The sequence below is a fragment of the Pollachius pollachius genome (genome assembly GCF_949987615.1).
Source record: "Pollachius pollachius genome assembly, chromosome: 1".
Lineage (NCBI taxonomy): Eukaryota > Metazoa > Chordata > Actinopteri > Gadiformes > Gadidae > Pollachius > Pollachius pollachius.
The window spans coordinates 20,869,219-20,890,980 of NC_136934.1; the positions used below are offsets into that span (position 1 = coordinate 20,869,219).

The following is a 21,762-nucleotide window of genomic DNA, read 5'->3' on the forward strand; positions in this document are numbered from 1 at the left end:
ACATTATGTCATCAACATTATCTCACACCAAGATACATTGGTTTGCACACACACACACACACACACACACACACACCCCAGTCACGAGTACATTCACAGACGTTCAAGTTCATTAGAACCTTGGCTATGTAGGATTTTAGTATTAACTTGTCATTTAAACAGCGTCATTGTGTCATTGACAGAGCTTTGTGATAAAATGAAAATGCACATTTATCTTCTTTTAACAACACGTTTTCAAGTGTGCTGACCAACCACAACAAGGTTATGCAAGCTGTTATATTTGACCAAAGCAAACAAAGCACTGTGGACAGTCTAACTACATGTGCTGAATTATTTATTCATGCTTATTATTTATATATGCTGGCATATATAAATATGCCAGGACTGCTAGCAGGCCATTCCGTCCCCAAATTCTGGTGGTAGTCTCTGATACACCACGCCCTGTGGGGGTGAGCGTTGTCATCTTGGAGGATAGAGTTCGGTCCCAGACTGTGGAGATATGGGATTGACACTGGTTGCAGAATCTCATCTCAATATCTCTCTGCATTGAGATTGCCTCCAATGATGACGAGCCTCGTTTTTCCAGTGAGGGAGATGCCGCCCCACACCATAACACTACCTCCACAAAAAGACGTTACTCTATTGGTGCAGCAGTCAGCATAGCGTTCTCCGCGTCTTCTCCACACATTGACCCTACGATCCAAATGCCGTAGGCAGAATCTCGACTCATCACTGAACATAACGTTCCTCCACATGTTCAGGTTTCAGTGCACGTGTTGCAGACACCAGCACAAAAATGCCTTGCGGTGAAGGGCAGTCATGCAAGAATAAGCTGTTTGGCATTGGCAGAGAAGATTTAGCAATATTTTCTTGGGCCCAACCTGCATACACAGCTCTGCTGCTCATCCCACAAATGCATGCTCCTTACACATGTGGTACCATTTAAAAGGGGAGGCTTTAGGCTTTCCAACGGTATAATATTCAATATCTACCACGGGCTGTTTCAGGCCCTTCGAGGAGCTAGAACCGCAGCCCAGCTAGACCATAACTCCAGCAGACCAGTCCACACAGCCCTGAAGTTGAAGTCGACTTATCGTTCTTGCGGTGCTCCTTCAGAGGATTCATTTTCTCCCGGTCTGAGAAGCACATGGCTGCCCGCCCGACACACACATCAACATTTGACCTTCATCATTGGTACCTGCGGGAAAAAGAACAGCAGAGGGCAGGAGGCAAAGGACGGATGGCTAGAACCGATATTAATGATGGTACAATACTGTATGTAGCTTTGTCATCAAGTTGGAGTTCATTGACATGGGGGTTAGTTGTGTATGGTTGGTGAGGGAAATAGAAATAAAATAAATTCAATCCATTATTATTATTATTATTATTATTATTATTATTATTATTATTATTATCATAGAGGGGATTTACCGGATGTGATTTGAAGGTGACCGAGGATAGGGAGAGATGTACTGTCTGGGGCTTTCCAATTTATAGCAATTTTAGCAGTGCCTTATGCCCTGATTCATATGAAAGAGACCAGAAGTCTTTATCTTATTCACAAGTCCTTCGAGGCTCCAATTAATGGTGTGTTTCTTTCATCCTTTATATCCTCTTTCATATATATATAAAAAAACATGTCTTTAGCTCATTCCTAAGTGTACTAGACCCCTAGATCACCCACCAATTCATCAGGTTCGGTCGGGCTAGAGCCTCCAAATTCATCATTTTAGTAGAGATTAATGCCCTCTTTCCTAAAAAAGTGGTCAATATGAGTTCAGCCGGCCTCACTCTATAATTTGCGACCATAACAATGAATAATAATAATAATCCCTCAAACAGGAGGGGGTCATTGCATCGGCGGCACTCGGGGAGACGCTGTTCTGTCTGGCGAACCTTAGAAAATGTGTCTATTTCCTAGCCATTGGAACCTAGTTTACAACAACAGCAAAACCATTGATGGCAGCTAAGCTCTCCACTTATATTATAGTCCCTCAAAATCCCCAAACAATCATGAAAAACGCCACGAGCAGTTGACTAACTTTGCAACGATAAAAAAAACAGGCACGTCAGATTTTTAGAGACGTTATCGTAAAACTAGTGTTAGTGTGAGACTGGGTTTAAGGGACGTGGTTGGTTTCAGTTTTTGAGGAGGTCTGCTGCAAAACTTTGACAAATCTGAGTACTCAGAACACAAGGCATTTACCCTTTGTTGCATTCATTGTTTTTGACGTATCCATAAGTAGAGGGCACACTGTACCATCTGCACACCCCCCTTGCCCCCCTCATGGGTTACATTATTTAACTTGGATCTGACTACATTGAACATGGAAAGACGTGGGGGCCTTCTGGTCAAACAAGGAGATGTTCTCATCATAGATGGAGGTATTTGGGTCTCATACATGGTGGTTCTGGGTTTGAGGGTTATCCCAGATGTGCAGGCATATGTTATTATGCAGAAAAAGGCTGTTACACTTGTCATGCAAGTGTCACAAAAAATTGATTTTTTACGATTTTTTAACTCACTAAATTTAAAAAAAAAAAAAAAATTCTAATTTATCATACAATCTTTAGAACAATAACAAGGTGTCTTCATGAGGAACAATTAGAATAAAACAGACAGTTATTTTTGATTATTTTATTGGCAAATAATTTGATAAATGAACACCTAAACATCTTCTCGCCCTCTGTGTGTGTCCAATTGATACATTGGTTAGCCAATTGATGTATTAGTTATGTCCTCAGAGAGTGCAGTTGCTTCCTACAGAGCTTCAGTCCTAGTCATCTTATTTACTGCAGAGCTCCTGGTTGTAGTGGTCATGAGCTGGGATGTATTTTGCCTTGGCCATACACATGGCTATATGCTTGTCACACTCACAGATGAACATCTGACAGGCATCATTGGAACCTGTGTGGTGAAAGAAAGAAGAGGGATGGAGGGAGGGAGAGAAGTGGAGAACACAGAGTAGGATAAGCAAAAGGAATTTCTATCAGTTCTCTGAAGAATATTCTCAAAACTAAAATCATGACAATGTTAATGTCATCACAGGATTCACAGTAGCGGTCCATAATGCACTCACTGAGACAGGTGACAGTCTTGGTGCTCTTGTCACATGTTTGGTGGTAGCCATATGTGTACGGGTTATCCAGGTAGGCTGTGCACGCCTTATCAGCCATGGCAGCTGTGTAGCAATGGTCGTGAGTTTGGCAGCATCTGTCAATCATCATCAACAGTTTATCATAAAGGCACAGAATGGGCTGCAGTGATATATGCACAGCTAGAAAGATCACTTGCTGCAGCAGGGACGTAGGATGGTTTAGTGGATATGGGGGGGTTAACTCCCTGCTGAAGGTTGAGCAGGGACCGTGTTTATTGTGTGTTTATTACTTAAACAAATAAATTATAAATCTACTTGATGAATATTAACTTCCAAATGTTTTCCACTTACGTGTCGAGGGCATCAACAGGTATTCCAGAGCCTCCCTTGCCACAGTAGCATCCATAGTCAGCATAGTCAATGAGTGGCCAGCTGTGAGGCATGGTGCATTCAATCTGGGACCTGAGCCCCCATAGGGATCTCTTGCTGCGTGAGGCTAGCACTGGGAAGACACAAGGAGCCATCAATGCATACAGCAACCAATCAACAACCCTCGCCTTCCTTTTGTTTTTGATTTTGCAGTTAATTAATGATTATTGATAATACATTGAAGAAGAAATAAATAAAAAAGCAATGAATAGAAAAAAAACGTAAAAGTTGGAGCGTATGTTTAGTATACTTACAGACTGGAAGACAGACGGCCAAGACGAGAACAACGTGAGACGCCTTCATGTTGCAAATTAATAAGCAATATTCCTGCCGCAACTTGGTCCATATTCTATATTTATAGCCTAAAATACTTCTCAAAGTTCCACCCCTCTGCGATTTTCCACCACTTTATCAAATCTCTTACACTCTCTTATACATTTTATCTACAACAACATAACATTATGTCATCAACATTATCTCACACCAAGATACATTGGTTTGCACACACACACACACACACACACACACACACCCCAGTCACGAGTACATTCACAGACGTTCAAGTTCATTAGAACCTTGGCTATGTAGGATTTTAGTATTAACTTGTCATTTAAACAGCGTCATTGTGTCATTGACAGAGCTTTGTGATAAAATGAAAATGCACATTTATCTTCTTTTAACAACACGTTTTCAAGTGTGCTGACCAACCACAACAAGGTTATGCAAGCTGTTATATTTGACCAAAGCAAACAAAGCACTGTGGACAGTCTAACTACATGTGCTGAATTATTTATTCATGCTTATTATTTATATATGCTGGCATATATAAATATGCCAGGACTGCTAGCAGGCCATTCCGTCCCCAAATTCTGGTGGTAGTCTCTGATACACCACGCCCTGTGGGGGTGAGCGTTGTCATCTTGGAGGATAGAGTTCGGTCCCAGACTGTGGAGATATGGGATTGACACTGGTTGCAGAATCTCATCTCAATATCTCTCTGCATTGAGATTGCCTCCAATGATGACAGCCTCGTTTTTCCAGTGAGGGAGATGCCGCCCCACACCATAACACTACCTCCACAAAAAGACGTTACTCTATTGGTGCAGCAGTCAGCATAGCGTTCTCCGCGTCTTCTCCACACATTGACCCTACGATCCAAATGCCGTAGGCAGAATCTCGACTCATCACTGAACATAACGTTCCTCCACATGTTCAGGTTTCAGTGCACGTGTTGCAGACACCAGCACAAAAATGCCTTGCGGTGAAGGGCAGTCATGCAAGAATAAGCTGTTTGGCATTGGCAGAGAAGATTTAGCAATATTTTCTTGGGCCCAACCTGCATACACAGCTCTGCTGCTCATCCCACAAATGCATGCTCCTTACACATGTGGTACCATTTAAAAGGGGAGGCTTTAGGCTTTCCAACGGTATAATATTCAATATCTACCACGGGCTGTTTCAGGCCCTTCGAGGAGCTAGAACCGCAGCCCAGCTAGACCATAACTCCAGCAGACCAGTCCACACAGCCCTGAAGTTGAAGTCGACTTATCGTTCTTGCGGTGCTCCTTCAGAGGATTCATTTTCTCCCGGTCTGAGAAGCACATGGCTGCCCGCCCGACACACACATCAACATTTGACCTTCATCATTGGTACCTGCGGGAAAAAGAACAGCAGAGGGCAGGAGGCAAAGGACGGATGGCTAGAACCGATATTAATGATGGTACAATACTGTATGTAGCTTTGTCATCAAGTTGGAGTTCATTGACATGGGGGTTAGTTGTGTATGGTTGGTGAGGGAAATAGAAATAAAATAAATTCAATCCATTATTATTATTATTATTATTATTATTATTATTATTATTATTATCATAGAGGGGATTTACCGGATGTGATTTGAAGGTGACCGAGGATAGGGAGAGATGTACTGTCTGGGGCTTTCCAATTTATAGCAATTTTAGCAGTGCCTTATGCCCTGATTCATATGAAAGAGACCAGAAGTCTTTATCTTATTCACAAGTCCTTCGAGGCTCCAATTAATGGTGTGTTTCTTTCATCCTTTATATCCTCTTTCATATATATATAAAAAAACATGTCTTTAGCTCATTCCTAAGTGTACTAGACCCCTAGATCACCCACCAATTCATCAGGTTCGGTCGGGCTAGAGCCTCCAAATTCATCATTTTAGTAGAGATTAATGCCCTCTTTCCTAAAAAAGTGGTCAATATGAGTTCAGCCGGCCTCACTCTATAATTTGCGACCATAACAATGAATAATAATAATAATCCCTCAAACAGGAGGGGGTCATTGCATCGGCGGCACTCGGGGAGACGCTGTTCTGTCTGGCGAACCTTAGAAAATGTGTCTATTTCCTAGCCATTGGAACCTAGTTTACAACAACAGCAAAACCATTGATGGCAGCTAAGCTCTCCACTTATATTATAGTCCCTCAAAATCCCCAAACAATCATGAAAAACGCCACGAGCAGTTGACTAACTTTGCAATGATAAAAAAAACAGGCACGTCAGATTTTTAGAGACGTTATCGTAAAACTAGTGTTAGTGTGAGACTGGGTTTAAGGGACGTGGTTGGTTTCAGTTTTTGAGGAGGTCTGCTGCAAAACTTTGACAAATCTGAGTACTCAGAACACAAGGCATTTACCCTTTGTTGCATTCATTGTTTTTGACGTATCCATAAGTAGAGGGCACACTGTACCATCTGCACACCCCCCTTGCCCCCCTCATGGGTTACATTATTTAACTTGGATCTGACTACATTGAACATGGAAAGACGTGGGGGCCTTCTGGTCAAACAAGGAGATGTTCTCATCATAGATGGAGGTATTTGGGTCTCATACATGGTGGTTCTGGGTTTGAGGGTTATCCCAGATGTGCAGGCATATGTTATTATGCAGAAAAAGGCTGTTACACTTGTCATGCAAGTGTCACAAAAAATTGATTTTTTACGATTTTTTAACTCACTAAATTTAAAAAAAAAAAAAAAATTCTAATTTATCATACAATCTTTAGAACAATAACAAGGTGTCTTCATGAGGAACAATTAGAATAAAACAGACAGTTATTTTTGATTATTTTATTGGCAAATAATTTGATAAATGAACACCTAAACATCTTCTCGCCCTCTGTGTGTGTCCAATTGATACATTGGTTAGCCAATTGATGTATTAGTTATGTCCTCAGAGAGTGCAGTTGCTTCCTACAGAGCTTCAGTCCTAGTCATCTTATTTACTGCAGAGCTCCTGGTTGTAGTGGTCATGAGCTGGGATGTATTTTGCCTTGGCCATACACATGGCTATATGCTTGTCACACTCACAGATGAACATCTGACAGGCATCATTGGAACCTGTGTGGTGAAAGAAAGAAGAGGGATGGAGGGAGGGAGAGAAGTGGAGAACACAGAGTAGGATAAGCAAAAGGAATTTCTATCAGTTCTCTGAAGAATATTCTCAAAACTAAAATCATGACAATGTTAATGTCATCACAGGATTCACAGTAGCGGTCCATAATGCACTCACTGAGACAGGTGACAGTCTTGGTGCTCTTGTCACATGTTTGGTGGTAGCCATATGTGTACGGGTTATCCAGGTAGGCTGTGCACGCCTTATCAGCCATGGCAGCTGTGTAGCAATGGTCGTGAGTTTGGCAGCATCTGTCAATCATCATCAACAGTTTATCATAAAGGCACAGAATGGGCTGCAGTGATATATGCACAGCTAGAAAGATCACTTGCTGCAGCAGGGACGTAGGATGGTTTAGTGGATATGGGGGGGTTAACTCCCTGCTGAAGGTTGAGCAGGGACCGTGTTTATTGTGTGTTTATTACTTAAACAAATAAATTATAAATCTACTTGATGAATATTAACTTCCAAATGTTTTCCACTTACGTGTCGAGGGCATCAACAGGTATTCCAGAGCCTCCCTTGCCACAGTAGCATCCATAGTCAGCATAGTCAATGAGTGGCCAGCTGTGAGGCATGGTGCATTCAATCTGGGACCTGAGCCCCCATAGGGATCTCTTGCTGCGTGAGGCTAGCACTGGGAAGACACAAGGAGCCATCAATGCATACAGCAACCAATCAACAACCCTCGCCTTCCTTTTGTTTTTGATTTTGCAGTTAATTAATGATTATTGATAATACATTGAAGAAGAAATAAATAAAAAAGCAATGAATAGAAAAAAAACGTAAAAGTTGGAGCGTATGTTTAGTATACTTACAGACTGGAAGACAGACGGCCAAGACGAGAACAACGTGAGACGCCTTCATGTTGCAAATTAATAAGCAATATTCCTGCCGCAACTTGGTCCATATTCTATATTTATAGCCTAAAATACTTCTCAAAGTTCCACCCCTCTGCGATTTTCCACCACTTTATCAAATCTCTTACACTCTCTTATACATTTTATCTACAACAACATAACATTATGTCATCAACATTATCTCACACCAAGATACATTGGTTTGCACACACACACACACACACACACACACACACCCCAGTCACGAGTACATTCACAGACGTTCAAGTTCATTAGAACCTTGGCTATGTAGGATTTTAGTATTAACTTGTCATTTAAACAGCGTCATTGTGTCATTGACAGAGCTTTGTGATAAAATGAAAATGCACATTTATCTTCTTTTAACAACACGTTTTCAAGTGTGCTGACCAACCACAACAAGGTTATGCAAGCTGTTATATTTGACCAAAGCAAACAAAGCACTGTGGACAGTCTAACTACATGTGCTGAATTATTTATTCATGCTTATTATTTATATATGCTGGCATATATAAATATGCCAGGACTGCTAGCAGGCCATTCCGTCCCCAAATTCTGGTGGTAGTCTCTGATACACCACGCCCTGTGGGGGTGAGCGTTGTCATCTTGGAGGATAGAGTTCGGTCCCAGACTGTGGAGATATGGGATTGACACTGGTTGCAGAATCTCATCTCAATATCTCTCTGCATTGAGATTGCCTCCAATGATGACGAGCCTCGTTTTTCCAGTGAGGGAGATGCCGCCCCACACCATAACACTACCTCCACAAAAAGACGTTACTCTATTGGTGCAGCAGTCAGCATAGCGTTCTCCGCGTCTTCTCCACACATTGACCCTACGATCCAAATGCCGTAGGCAGAATCTCGACTCATCACTGAACATAACGTTCCTCCACATGTTCAGGTTTCAGTGCACGTGTTGCAGACACCAGCACAAAAATGCCTTGCGGTGAAGGGCAGTCATGCAAGAATAAGCTGTTTGGCATTGGCAGAGAAGATTTAGCAATATTTTCTTGGGCCCAACCTGCATACACAGCTCTGCTGCTCATCCCACAAATGCATGCTCCTTACACATGTGGTACCATTTAAAAGGGGAGGCTTTAGGCTTTCCAACGGTATAATATTCAATATCTACCACGGGCTGTTTCAGGCCCTTCGAGGAGCTAGAACCGCAGCCCAGCTAGACCATAACTCCAGCAGACCAGTCCACACAGCCCTGAAGTTGAAGTCGACTTATCGTTCTTGCGGTGCTCCTTCAGAGGATTCATTTTCTCCCGGTCTGAGAAGCACATGGCTGCCCGCCCGACACACACATCAACATTTGACCTTCATCATTGGTACCTGCGGGAAAAAGAACAGCAGAGGGCAGGAGGCAAAGGACGGATGGCTAGAACCGATATTAATGATGGTACAATACTGTATGTAGCTTTGTCATCAAGTTGGAGTTCATTGACATGGGGGTTAGTTGTGTATGGTTGGTGAGGGAAATAGAAATAAAATAAATTCAATCCATTATTATTATTATTATTATTATTATTATTATTATTATTATTATTATCATAGAGGGGATTTACCGGATGTGATTTGAAGGTGACCGAGGATAGGGAGAGATGTACTGTCTGGGGCTTTCCAATTTATAGCAATTTTAGCAGTGCCTTATGCCCTGATTCATATGAAAGAGACCAGAAGTCTTTATCTTATTCACAAGTCCTTCGAGGCTCCAATTAATGGTGTGTTTCTTTCATCCTTTATATCCTCTTTCATATATATATAAAAAAACATGTCTTTAGCTCATTCCTAAGTGTACTAGACCCCTAGATCACCCACCAATTCATCAGGTTCGGTCGGGCTAGAGCCTCCAAATTCATCATTTTAGTAGAGATTAATGCCCTCTTTCCTAAAAAAGTGGTCAATATGAGTTCAGCCGGCCTCACTCTATAATTTGCGACCATAACAATGAATAATAATAATAATCCCTCAAACAGGAGGGGGTCATTGCATCGGCGGCACTCGGGGAGACGCTGTTCTGTCTGGCGAACCTTAGAAAATGTGTCTATTTCCTAGCCATTGGAACCTAGTTTACAACAACAGCAAAACCATTGATGGCAGCTAAGCTCTCCACTTATATTATAGTCCCTCAAAATCCCCAAACAATCATGAAAAACGCCACGAGCAGTTGACTAACTTTGCAACGATAAAAAAAACAGGCACGTCAGATTTTTAGAGACGTTATCGTAAAACTAGTGTTAGTGTGAGACTGGGTTTAAGGGACGTGGTTGGTTTCAGTTTTTGAGGAGGTCTGCTGCAAAACTTTGACAAATCTGAGTACTCAGAACACAAGGCATTTACCCTTTGTTGCATTCATTGTTTTTGACGTATCCATAAGTAGAGGGCACACTGTACCATCTGCACACCCCCCTTGCCCCCCTCATGGGTTACATTATTTAACTTGGATCTGACTACATTGAACATGGAAAGACGTGGGGGCCTTCTGGTCAAACAAGGAGATGTTCTCATCATAGATGGAGGTATTTGGGTCTCATACATGGTGGTTCTGGGTTTGAGGGTTATCCCAGATGTGCAGGCATATGTTATTATGCAGAAAAAGGCTGTTACACTTGTCATGCAAGTGTCACAAAAAATTGATTTTTTACGATTTTTTAACTCACTAAATTTAAAAAAAAAAAAAAAATTCTAATTTATCATACAATCTTTAGAACAATAACAAGGTGTCTTCATGAGGAACAATTAGAATAAAACAGACAGTTATTTTTGATTATTTTATTGGCAAATAATTTGATAAATGAACACCTAAACATCTTCTCGCCCTCTGTGTGTGTCCAATTGATACATTGGTTAGCCAATTGATGTATTAGTTATGTCCTCAGAGAGTGCAGTTGCTTCCTACAGAGCTTCAGTCCTAGTCATCTTATTTACTGCAGAGCTCCTGGTTGTAGTGGTCATGAGCTGGGATGTATTTTGCCTTGGCCATACACATGGCTATATGCTTGTCACACTCACAGATGAACATCTGACAGGCATCATTGGAACCTGTGTGGTGAAAGAAAGAAGAGGGATGGAGGGAGGGAGAGAAGTGGAGAACACAGAGTAGGATAAGCAAAAGGAATTTCTATCAGTTCTCTGAAGAATATTCTCAAAACTAAAATCATGACAATGTTAATGTCATCACAGGATTCACAGTAGCGGTCCATAATGCACTCACTGAGACAGGTGACAGTCTTGGTGCTCTTGTCACATGTTTGGTGGTAGCCATATGTGTACGGGTTATCCAGGTAGGCTGTGCACGCCTTATCAGCCATGGCAGCTGTGTAGCAATGGTCGTGAGTTTGGCAGCATCTGTCAATCATCATCAACAGTTTATCATAAAGGCACAGAATGGGCTGCAGTGATATATGCACAGCTAGAAAGATCACTTGCTGCAGCAGGGACGTAGGATGGTTTAGTGGATATGGGGGGGTTAACTCCCTGCTGAAGGTTGAGCAGGGACCGTGTTTATTGTGTGTTTATTACTTAAACAAATAAATTATAAATCTACTTGATGAATATTAACTTCCAAATGTTTTCCACTTACGTGTCGAGGGCATCAACAGGTATTCCAGAGCCTCCCTTGCCACAGTAGCATCCATAGTCAGCATAGTCAATGAGTGGCCAGCTGTGAGGCATGGTGCATTCAATCTGGGACCTGAGCCCCCATAGGGATCTCTTGCTGCGTGAGGCTAGCACTGGGAAGACACAATGAGCCATCAATACATACAGCAACCAATCAACAACCCTCGCCTTCCTTTTGTTTTTGCTGTTAATTAATGATTAATGATAATACATTGAAGAAGAAATAAATAAAAAAGCAATGAATAGAAAAAAAACGTAAAAGTTGGAGCGTATGTTTAGTATACTTACAGACTGGAAGACAGACGGCCAAGACGAGAACAACGTGAGACGCCTTCATGTTGCAAATTAATAAGCAATATTCCTGCCGCAACTTGGTCCATATTCTATATTTATAGCCTAAAATACTTCTCAAAGTTCCACCCCTCTGCGATTTTCCACCACTTTATCAAATCTCTTACACTCTCTTATACATTTTATCTACAACAACATAACATTATGTCATCAACATTATCTCACACCAAGATACATTGGTTTGCACACACACACACACACACACACACACACACACACACACACACACACACACACACACACACACACACACACACACACACACACACACACACACATCCCAGTCACATGAGTACATTCACAGACGTTCAAGTTCATTGGAACCTTGGCTATGTAGGATTTTAGTATTAACTTGTCATTTAAACAGCGTCATTATGTCATTGACAGAGCTTTGTGATAAAATGAAAATGCACATTTATCTTCTTTTAACAACACGTTTTCAAGTGTGCTGACCAACCACAACAAGGTTATACAAGCTGTTATATTTGACCAAAGCAAACAAAGCACTGTGGACAGTCTGACTACATGTGCTGAATTATTTATTCATGCTTATTATTTATATATGCTGACATATATAAATATGCCAGGACTGCTAGCAGGCCATTCCATCCCCAAATTCTGGTGGTAGTCTCTGATACACCCCGCCCTGTGGGGGTGAGCGTTGTCATCTTGGAGGATAGAGTTCGGCCCCAGACTGTGGAGATATGGGATTGACACTGGTTGCAGAATCTCATCTCAATATCTCTCTGCATTGAGATTGCCTCCAATGATGACAAGCCTCGTTTTTCCAGTGAGGGAGATGCCGCCCCACACCATAACACTACCTCCACAGAAAGATGCTACTCTATTGGTGCAGCAGTCAGCATAGCGTTCTCCGCGTCTTCTCCACACATTGACCCTACGATCCAAATGCCGTAGACAGAATCTCGACTCATCACTGAACATAACGTTCCTCCACATGTTCAGGTTCCAGTGCACGTGTTGCAGACACCAGCACAAAAAGGCCTTGCGGTGAAGGGCAGTCATGCAAGAATAAGCTGTTTGGCATTGGCAGAGAAGATTTAGCAATATTTTCTTGGGCCCAACCTGCATACACAGCTCTGCTGCTCATCCCACAAATGCATGTTCCTTACACATGTGGTACCATTTAAAAGGGGAGTCTTTAGGCTTTCCAACGGTATAATATTTATTGCCAAGAACCATTAGTATATATATATATATGTGTGGGAGTGTGTGGACAATGGCTGGTTTAATTTTGTCCGAATGGTCTGACTGGGTGAGGCTGCACACGTGTTGCACATTGAATAATGCACATTGAGCAGGTTAAACAAGCTGTCGCCACACACACGCTGGGGAGATCTCCTGGACGGCAGCGGAGCACCCTTGCCATGTTAATTATCAAGCTTTTGCAATTAACCAGATTTTTAACACCACCACCCTTTGTCCTTTTTCTGGAGGAGCCCAAAAGAAGTCACCTAGGTGGAGGCAGTGCGACAGGAGCTCAGGAGGTAGAGCGGCTGGTAACCGTAAAGTTTCTAGTTCGATCCCCGGCTACTCCTAGCTGAATGTCGAGGTGTCCATGAGCAAGGCACCTCACCCTAACTGTTCCGGACGAGCTGGCTGTCGCCTTGCATGGCTGACACCGCGTCGGTGTGTGAATGTGTGTATGAATGGGTGAATGTGAGGCAATATTGTACAGCGCTTTGGATGAAAGCGCTACATAAATGCAGTCCATTTCCCATTATGGTGTGTGGTAGGCACCTAGGGAGGAGGACGGGGGAGGCAACCATCTGCGGCTAGCCGCCCCTGTACTCGGCCCACAGTGGCCAGGGCCCAGCCAGCCCTCGGCCAGCCAGCACAGGAGCAAAAGGCCCTGTGCTCCATGAGGGAGATGGAGGGGAAGGCCCTGTCGCCCTGAGAGAGGGTGGCCCTACCACGGGGGCCCTTCGAGGAGCTATTACCGCAGCCCAACTAGACCTCAACTCCAGGAGACCAGTCCACACAGCCCTGAAGTTGAAGTCGGCTTATCGTCCTTGCAGTGCTCCTTCAGAGGGTGCATGTTCCCCAGGTCTGAGAAGCACATGGCTGCCTACCGGTCACACACATCAACATCTGACCTGCATCATTGGTACCTGCATGCAAAAGAAAAGCAGAGAGCAGTAGGCAAAGTACGGATTGCTAGAATGGAAATTAAAGATAGCATTATACTATATATAGCTTTGTCATAAAGTTGGAGTTCATTGACATGGGAGTAAGTTGTGTATGGTTGGGAAGTGTTGAGAAATAAAGAAGGTATTTACCGGATATGACTTGAAGGTGACGGAGGATAGGGAAGGACGTACTGTGTCAGGCTTTCCTGTAGGGCTAGAGACCCTCCAATTTATAGCAGTTTTAGCAGCGCCTATTGCGCTGATTCATATAAAAGAGACCAGACATCTCTATCTTATTCACAAGTCTTTCTAGGCTCCCATGAATGCGTTTTTTTTCCATCTTGGTATGACCTCTCAGGGAGGGACGGATCACTTCTGGTTGGGCTAGAACTACCAAATGTATAATCTAGTATGTCCTTTAGGCCCTCTTTCATGTAAAAAAAAAAAAAAGTTTAGTTCATTTCCAAGTGTACAAGAACCCCAGATCACCCACCAATTCCATCACGTCCAGCTGGGCTAGAGCCTCGAAGTCAAACATGTAATTTTTAACACATTTGAATGCACTTTTTCATATAAAAGTGGTCAATATGACAACAGCAGGCCCCACCCTATACCTTATTGCAACCATAAAGATAAATAATAACCCCTCACACATGAGGGGGTCATTGCCTCAGCGGCAATTTGGGAGGCCCTGTTCTGACTGGCGCACCTTAGAATATGTGTCTATTTCGTCATGCATCTGGCAACATCTGAGTCACAATCTTTTAGATCAAATACAATTCTACAATATAAGGTAATCATGAAGTTTTCTTTAATCATTGCCCAACAGAGTATATTTGAACATTTTCTTGACAAATCAAGAAAAGCTGGAGAAACATCAACAATACTACTTTGCATTTGTTTGTTAACAAAAATGCATTGTGAAATATTACCTGGCTAATCGTTTTTTTTACGTTGAAGTTGTCTCCAAACCCCAACCCCCGGCTGTGGTTCGCTGACACACCTGCTTGTCAAAAGGGGAGCCAGAGCCCCGCCTTCCCACAGGAGCAGCCATAGTCGCTGCAGTCCAGCACAGGCCAGCTGTCATTTAGCCAAGAATCAGAGTTCTGAGCTGCCCCCGTGCAAGCTAACCCCGCAAGGCCAAGTGGAAAAACAAACACCATCTCCTTATTTATCCCATAACCTACAACAACAATAACAAGGTGTCTTCATGTGGAACAATTAGAATAGAACAGACAGTTGTTTGATTATTTTATTGACAAATAATTTGATAAATGAACACCTAAACATCCCACTGTGTGTGTGTCCAATGGATGTATTAGGTATGTCTATGGTGGGTGATCAGAGGGTGTGGTTGTTTCCTGGAGAGCTTCTGGTCTTAATCACATTATTTGCTGCAGAGCTCCTGGTCCTAGTCATCTTATTAACTACAGAGCTTCTGTTCCTAGTCATGTTATTTACTACAGAACTCCTGGTCCTAGTCATCTTATTTACTACAGAGATCCTGGTTATAGTGGTCGTGAGCTGGGATGTATTTTGCCTGGGAGAAACACATGGCTGCCATCTTGTCACACTCACAGATAAACATTTGACAGGCATCATTGGAACCTGTGTGGTGAAGGAAAGAAGAGGGATGGAGAGAGGGAGAGATGGAGAGAGAGAGAGATGAGAACAGTAGGATATGAGAAAGGAATTTCTATCAGTATTGATGTCAAATTCCATCAAAAATGTATCATTAAACTAACCCTTCAATTACTTTGCCATGCCTTGAATCGAATAGATTACAAAACCAAGGCTTAGATTTAATGTATCATTCTTCCACACCCTGAATCAAAGCATTTAACACGTAAACTAAAACTAATTTAATCCGTTGGATCTTAGCTTCACTTAAAATCTGAAGTCAATAGATGATATATGAAACCATTTTGAAACCTAATTACTGCCATTGAAGCTCATTATCTTCAGAACTCTGAAGAATATTCTCAAAACTAAAATCACACAAACAGAGTATTGCATGTTATGTAATGTTAATGTCATCACAGGGTTCAGAGTAGAGGTCCATAATGCACTCACTGAGACAGGTCACGGTCTTGGTGCTCTTGTCACATGTTTGATAGTAGCCATGGGTGTACGGGTTATCCAGGTAGGACGTGCACACCTTACCAGCCATGGCAGCATCGTAGCAATGGTCGTGAGTTTGGCAGCATCTGTCAGTCATCATCAACAGTTTATCATAAAGGCACAGAATGGGCTGCAGTGATATATGTACAGCTAGAAAGATCACTTGCTGCAGCAGGGACGTAGGATGGTTTAGTGGATATGGGGGGGTTAAACTCCCTGCTGAAGGTTGAGCAGGGACCGTGTTTATTGTGTGTTTATTACTAAAACAAATGAATAATAAATCTACTGAATGAAAAGTAACTTCCAAATGTTTTCTACATACTTGTCGAGGGCATCAACAGGTATTCCAGAGCCTCCCTTGCCACAGTAGCATCCATAGTCACCAAAGTGAAGGAGGGGCCAGCTGTGAGGCATGGTGCATTCAATCTGGGACCTGAGCCCCCATAGGGATCTCTTGCTGCGTGAGGCTAGCACTGGGAAGAGACAAGGAGCCATCAATACATACAGCAACCAATCAGCAACTCTCTCCTTCCTTTTGTTTTGATTTTGCTATTATATTAAATGTTATCCAATTAATGATAATACCTTGAAAAATAGAAAATACAAAGAAGAAATAAAATAGCATGAATAGAAAATAAAGGTCAAAGTTGGAGCGTATGTTTAGTATACTTACAGACTGGAAGACAGACGGCCAAGACGAGAACAACGTGAGACGCCTTCATGTTGAAAATTATTAAGCAATATTCCTGCTGCCACTTGGTCCATGTGATATATTTATAGCCTACAATACTTCTCAAAGGTCCACCCCTCTGCGATTTTTCACCACTTTATGAAATCTCTTTGAGAATACATTGTTATCTACAACAACATGCATTATCTCACACCAAGATACATTGGTTTGCACACACACATACACACACACACACACACACACACACACACACACGCACACACACACACACACACACACACACGCACACACACACACACACACACACACACACACACACACACACATTACATTCACAGACATTCAAGTTTATTGGAACTTGGCCATGTGGGATTTCAGCTTTAGCTTGTCATTTAAACAGCGTGTCATTGACACAGCTCTGTGATAAAAATGAAAATGCATATTTATCTTTTAACATGTTTTAGTGTGTGCTCAAGTGTGCTCAAGTGTGCTTCAAGTGTGTTGACCAACCACCACAAGGTTATACAAGCTGTTATATTTGAACAAAGCAAACACAGCATGCCTCTTATTTATATTTGAGTCACATACCTTTAAGATGTTGATCATTTATTTACTCTCCAATGCATTTTAATACTGGACTTGGTGGTTGATAAAAGAGAATTGAGAAAAACTATGCATGTATATATATATATATATATATATATGTGGGAGTATGTGGACGATGGCTGGTAGAAGTAGCCTCCTTTGGCAGAGTCTGATTGGACTCAGGGACTGGGTGAGGCTGCACACCTGTTGCACAATGAGTAATGCACATTGAGTAATGCACATTGGGTAATGCACATTGAGTAATGCACATTGAGTAATGCACATTGAGCAGGTTTAACCAACCATCTCCACACACACACTGGGGATATCTCCTGAATGGCAGCGGAGCACCCTTGCCATGGTATTATAACATAATAGAATAGAATAGAATAAATACTGTGTCCTTTATGTGGAGGAGCCCAAAGTAAGTCCCCTAGGTGATGTGGCAGTCCCCTAGTTGGAGTGTAGCAGTCACCTAGATGGTGTGTGGCAAGGACATTTGCTACACTGGAGCCTGATGTTGGCCCCCCCCAGACTGCTGGGGACCCAGAAGGGCTGCCCGGGGACCCACTGGGTCACCAGCAACGGAGATGGACAGCAACCCCCCAGCTCCAGCCCCTTTCCCAGGCAGCAGAGTAGGAGCCCAGCGAAGGACGGGGGAGGCAACTGCCTGCAGCCAGCCGCCCCTGCACTCGGCCCGCAGCGGCCCGGGCCCAGCCAGCACAGGAGCAAAAGGCCCCATACTCCACGAGGGAGATGGAGGGGAAGGCCCTGTCGCCCTGAGAGAAGGTGGCCCTACCACGGGCTGTTTCCAGCCCTTCGAGGAGCTAGCACCGCAGCCCAACTAGACCTCAACTCCAGGAGACCAGTCCACACAGCCCTGAAGTTGAAGTCGGCTTATCGTCCTTGCAGTGCTCCTTCAGAGGGTGCATGTACCCCAGGTCTGAGAAGCACATGGCTGCCTACCGGTCACACACATCAACATCTGACCTGCATCATTGGTACCTGCATGCAAAAGAAAAGCAGAGAGCAGTAGGCAAAGTACGGATTGCTAGAATGGAAATTAAAGATAGCATTATACTATATATAGCTTTGTCATAAAGTTGGAGTTCATTGACATGGGAGTAAGTTGTGTATGGTTGGGAAGTGTTGAGAAATAAAGAAGGTATTTACCGGATGTGACTTGAAGGTGACGGAGGATAGGGAAGGACGTACTGTGTCAGGCTTTCCTGTAGGGCTAGAGACCCTCCAATTTATAGCAGTTTTAGCAGCGCCTATTGCGCTGATTCATATAAAAGAGACCAGACATCTCTATCTTATTCACAAGTCTTTCTAGGCTCCCATGAATGCGTATTTTTTCCATCTTGGTATGACCTCTCAGGGAGGGCGGATCACTTCCGGTTGGGCTAGAACTACCAAATGTATAATCTAGTATGTCCTTTAGGCCCTCTTTCATGTAAAAAAAAAAAATCTTTAGTTCATTTCCAAGTGAACAAGAACCCCAGATCACCCACCAATTCCTTCACGTCAGAGGCTCCAAGTCATTACATATTTGACTTGGAGGCTCTAGCCAAGCTAGAGCCTCCAAGTCAAATATGTAATTTTTAATACATTTGAATGCACTTTTTCATATAAAAGTGGTCAATATGACAACAGCCGGCCCCACCCTATAATTTGCAACCATAAAGATTAATAATAACCCCTCACACATGAGGGGGTCATTGTCTCAGCGGCAATCTGGGAGGCCCTGTTCTGTCTGGCGCACCTTAGAATATGTGTCTATTTCGTCATGCATCTGGCAACATCTGAGTCACAATCTTTTAGATCAAATACAATTCTACAATTTAAGGTAATTATGAAGTTTTCTTTTAATCAATGCCCAACAGAGTACATTTGAACATTTTCTTTACAAATCAAGAAAAGCTGGAGAAACATCAACAATACTACTTCTCATTTGTTTTTTAACATCCTTTTAAAAAATGCATTGTGACATATTACCTGGCTAATCGTTTTTTTTACGTTCAAGTTGTCTCCAAACCCCAGCCGCTGCCTGTGGTTCGCTTACACACCTGCTTGTCAAAAGGGGAGCCAGAGCCCCGCCTTCCCACAGGAGCAGCCATAGTCGCTGCAGTCCAGCACAGGCCAGCTGTCATTTAGCCAAGAATTAGAGTTCTGAGCTGCCCCCGTGCAAACTAACCCTGCAAGGCCAAGTGGAAAAACAAACACCATCTCCTTATTTATCCCATAACCTACAACAACAATAACAAGGTGTCTTCATGTGGAACAATTAGAATAGAACAAACAGTTCTGTTTGATTATTTTATTGACAAATAATATGATAAATGAACACCTAAACATCCCACTGTGTGTGTGTCCAATGGATGTATTAGGTATGTCTATAGAGGGTGATCAGAGGGTGTGGTTGTTTCCTGGAGAGCTTCTGGTCTTAATCACATTATTTACTACAGAGCTCCTGGTCCTAGTCATCTTATTAACTACAGAGCTCCTGGTCCTAGTCATCTTATTTACTACAGAGATCCTGGTTATAGTGGTCGTGAGCTGGGATGTATTTTGCCTGGGAGAAACACATGGCTGCCTTCTTGTCACACTCGCAGATAAACATTTGACAGGCATCATTGGAACCTGTGTGGTGAAGGAAAGAAGAGGGATGGAGAGAGGGAGAGATGGAGAGAGAGAGAGATGAGAACAGTAGGATATGAGAAAGGAATTTCTATCAGTATTGATGTCAAATTCCATCAAAAATGTATCATTAAACTAACCCTCCAATTACTGTGCCATGCCTTGAATTAAATAGATTACAAAACCAAGGCTTAGATTTAATGTACCATTCTTTCACACCCTGAATCAAAGCATTTAACACGTAAACGTAAACTAAAACTAATTTAATCCGTTGGATCTTAGCTTCACTTAAAATCTGAAGTCAATAGATGATATATGAAACCATTTTGAAACCTAATCTACTGCCATTGAAGCTCATTATCTTCAGAACTCTGAAGAATATTCTCAAAACTAAAATCACACAAACAGAGTATTGCATGTAATGTAATGTTAATGTCATCACAGGGTTCAGAGTAGAGGTCCATAATGCACTCACTGAGACAGGTCACGGTCTTGGTGCTCTTGTCACATGTTTGATAGTAGCCATGGGTGTACGGGTTATCCAGGTAGGGTGTGCATGCTTTATCTTCCTTTGCAGCGTGGTAGCAATGGTCATGAGTTTGGCAGCATCTGGAAATTGTTGCAATCAATCATCAATATTGCTGTTCATGATAATCCATTAACTAATAGTTTATTTTAAAGGCACACAATGAGCTGCAGTGATATATGCACAGCTATAAAGATCACTTGCTGCAGCAGGGAGGAAGGATGGTTTAGTGGATATGGGGGGGGGGGGGGGGGGGGGGGTCAACTCCCTCCTGAAGGTTCTAGGTTTGATTCCACAAGTCTCCACAGCCTACTTATATACTGTATGTATATAGATATATGTGTTAAATAATAAAATAATCGATTTGGAGAAATCAAATTTTCATGTGATTTCTTCGTACGTGTCAAGGGCATCAACAGGTATTCCAGAGCCTCCCTTGCCACAGAAGCATCCATAGTCAGCATAGCTGATGAGTGGCCAGCTGCCAGGAATGGTGCAGAGAATCTGGGACCTGAGCCCCCATAGGGATCTCTTGCTGCGTGAGGCTAGCACTGGGAAGAGACAAGGCCAAGCCATCAATACATACAGCAACCAATCAACCTTCCTTTTGTTTCAATTTGCTCATTGAGCAGAGAATTGATGCTGACCATAAACCCTTGAGCATTTTCCAGCTGAATCATACATGCATTTATATACATTTACATATATGATGGCTACCAATGTGCATTTAGTAAACTCTTACCAATATATTTTATCATCTATCCTATCTGATTTCTGATAGTAAGATAAATGTACCCTTTTTATTGCATATTATCTTTCATAGCAAATTATCATTATATTAAACAGAAATCGATTTGACTTCAAAAGCTCTGATTTAGACAAATAAATCGCCTCTAAGACAGATGATAAAGGCTAGATGTGTATTTAAATTATATTGTAAAATAATTTATCCAATAATGACAATACCTTGAAAAATAGAAAATACAAGTAAGAAATAAAAAAGCAATGAATAGAAAATAAAGGTAAAAGTTGGAGCGCATGTTTAGTATACTTACAGACTGGAAGACAGACGGCCAAGACGAGAACAACGTGAGACGCCTTCATGTTGCGAATTATTAAGCAATATTCCTGCTGCCACTTGGTCCATGTGATATATTTATAGCCTACAATACTTCTCAAAGGTCCACCCCTCTGTGATTTTCCAAAACTCCATAATTTTTATCTACAACAACAAACAATATCTCAGACC

At 42.3% G+C, this 21,762-nt stretch overlaps 2 protein-coding genes across 2 annotated transcripts; both read right to left on the reverse strand.

Annotated features, from left to right (window-relative positions):
- Window positions 1-15,436: 15,436 nt before the first annotated feature.
- Window positions 15,437-16,485, reverse strand: LOC307088869 (phospholipase A2-like; the record flags this gene model as incomplete). The annotated part of the gene is made up of 3 exons (XM_079754922.1): window positions 15,437-15,558; window positions 16,024-16,157; window positions 16,394-16,485. The coding sequence occupies 3 exons, from the start codon at window positions 16,483-16,485 to the stop codon at window positions 15,437-15,439; spliced, it is 348 nt and encodes a 115-aa protein (XP_079611048.1).
- A 2,728-nt stretch (window positions 16,486-19,213) lies between these two features.
- LOC307089172 (phospholipase A2-like) lies at window positions 19,214-21,655 on the reverse strand. Its single transcript, XM_079755306.1, has 4 exons — window positions 21,569-21,655; window positions 20,914-21,064; window positions 20,463-20,596; window positions 19,214-19,990 (listed from the first exon to the last, which is right to left on the reverse strand). The coding sequence occupies exons 1-4, from the start codon at window positions 21,615-21,617 to the stop codon at window positions 19,869-19,871; spliced, it is 456 nt and encodes a 151-aa protein (XP_079611432.1). The 5' UTR covers window positions 21,618-21,655; the 3' UTR covers window positions 19,214-19,868.
- Window positions 21,656-21,762: the final 107 nt, after the last annotated feature.

Bases quoted from the DNA above. Each gene is read 5' to 3' on its own strand.
- LOC307089172 (XM_079755306.1), bottom strand. From the start codon at position 21,617: ATGAAGGCGTCTCACGTTGTTCTCGTCTTGGCCGTCTGTCTTCCAGTC. The intron at 21,065-21,568 runs GTAAGTATACTA...GTCTCTTCCCAG, and splicing joins GGCCGTCTGTCTTCCAGTCT to TGCTAGCCTCACGCAGCAAG. The intron at 20,597-20,913 runs GTACGAAGAAAT...AACAATTTCCAG, and splicing joins CCTGTTGATGCCCTTGACAC to ATGCTGCCAAACTCATGACC.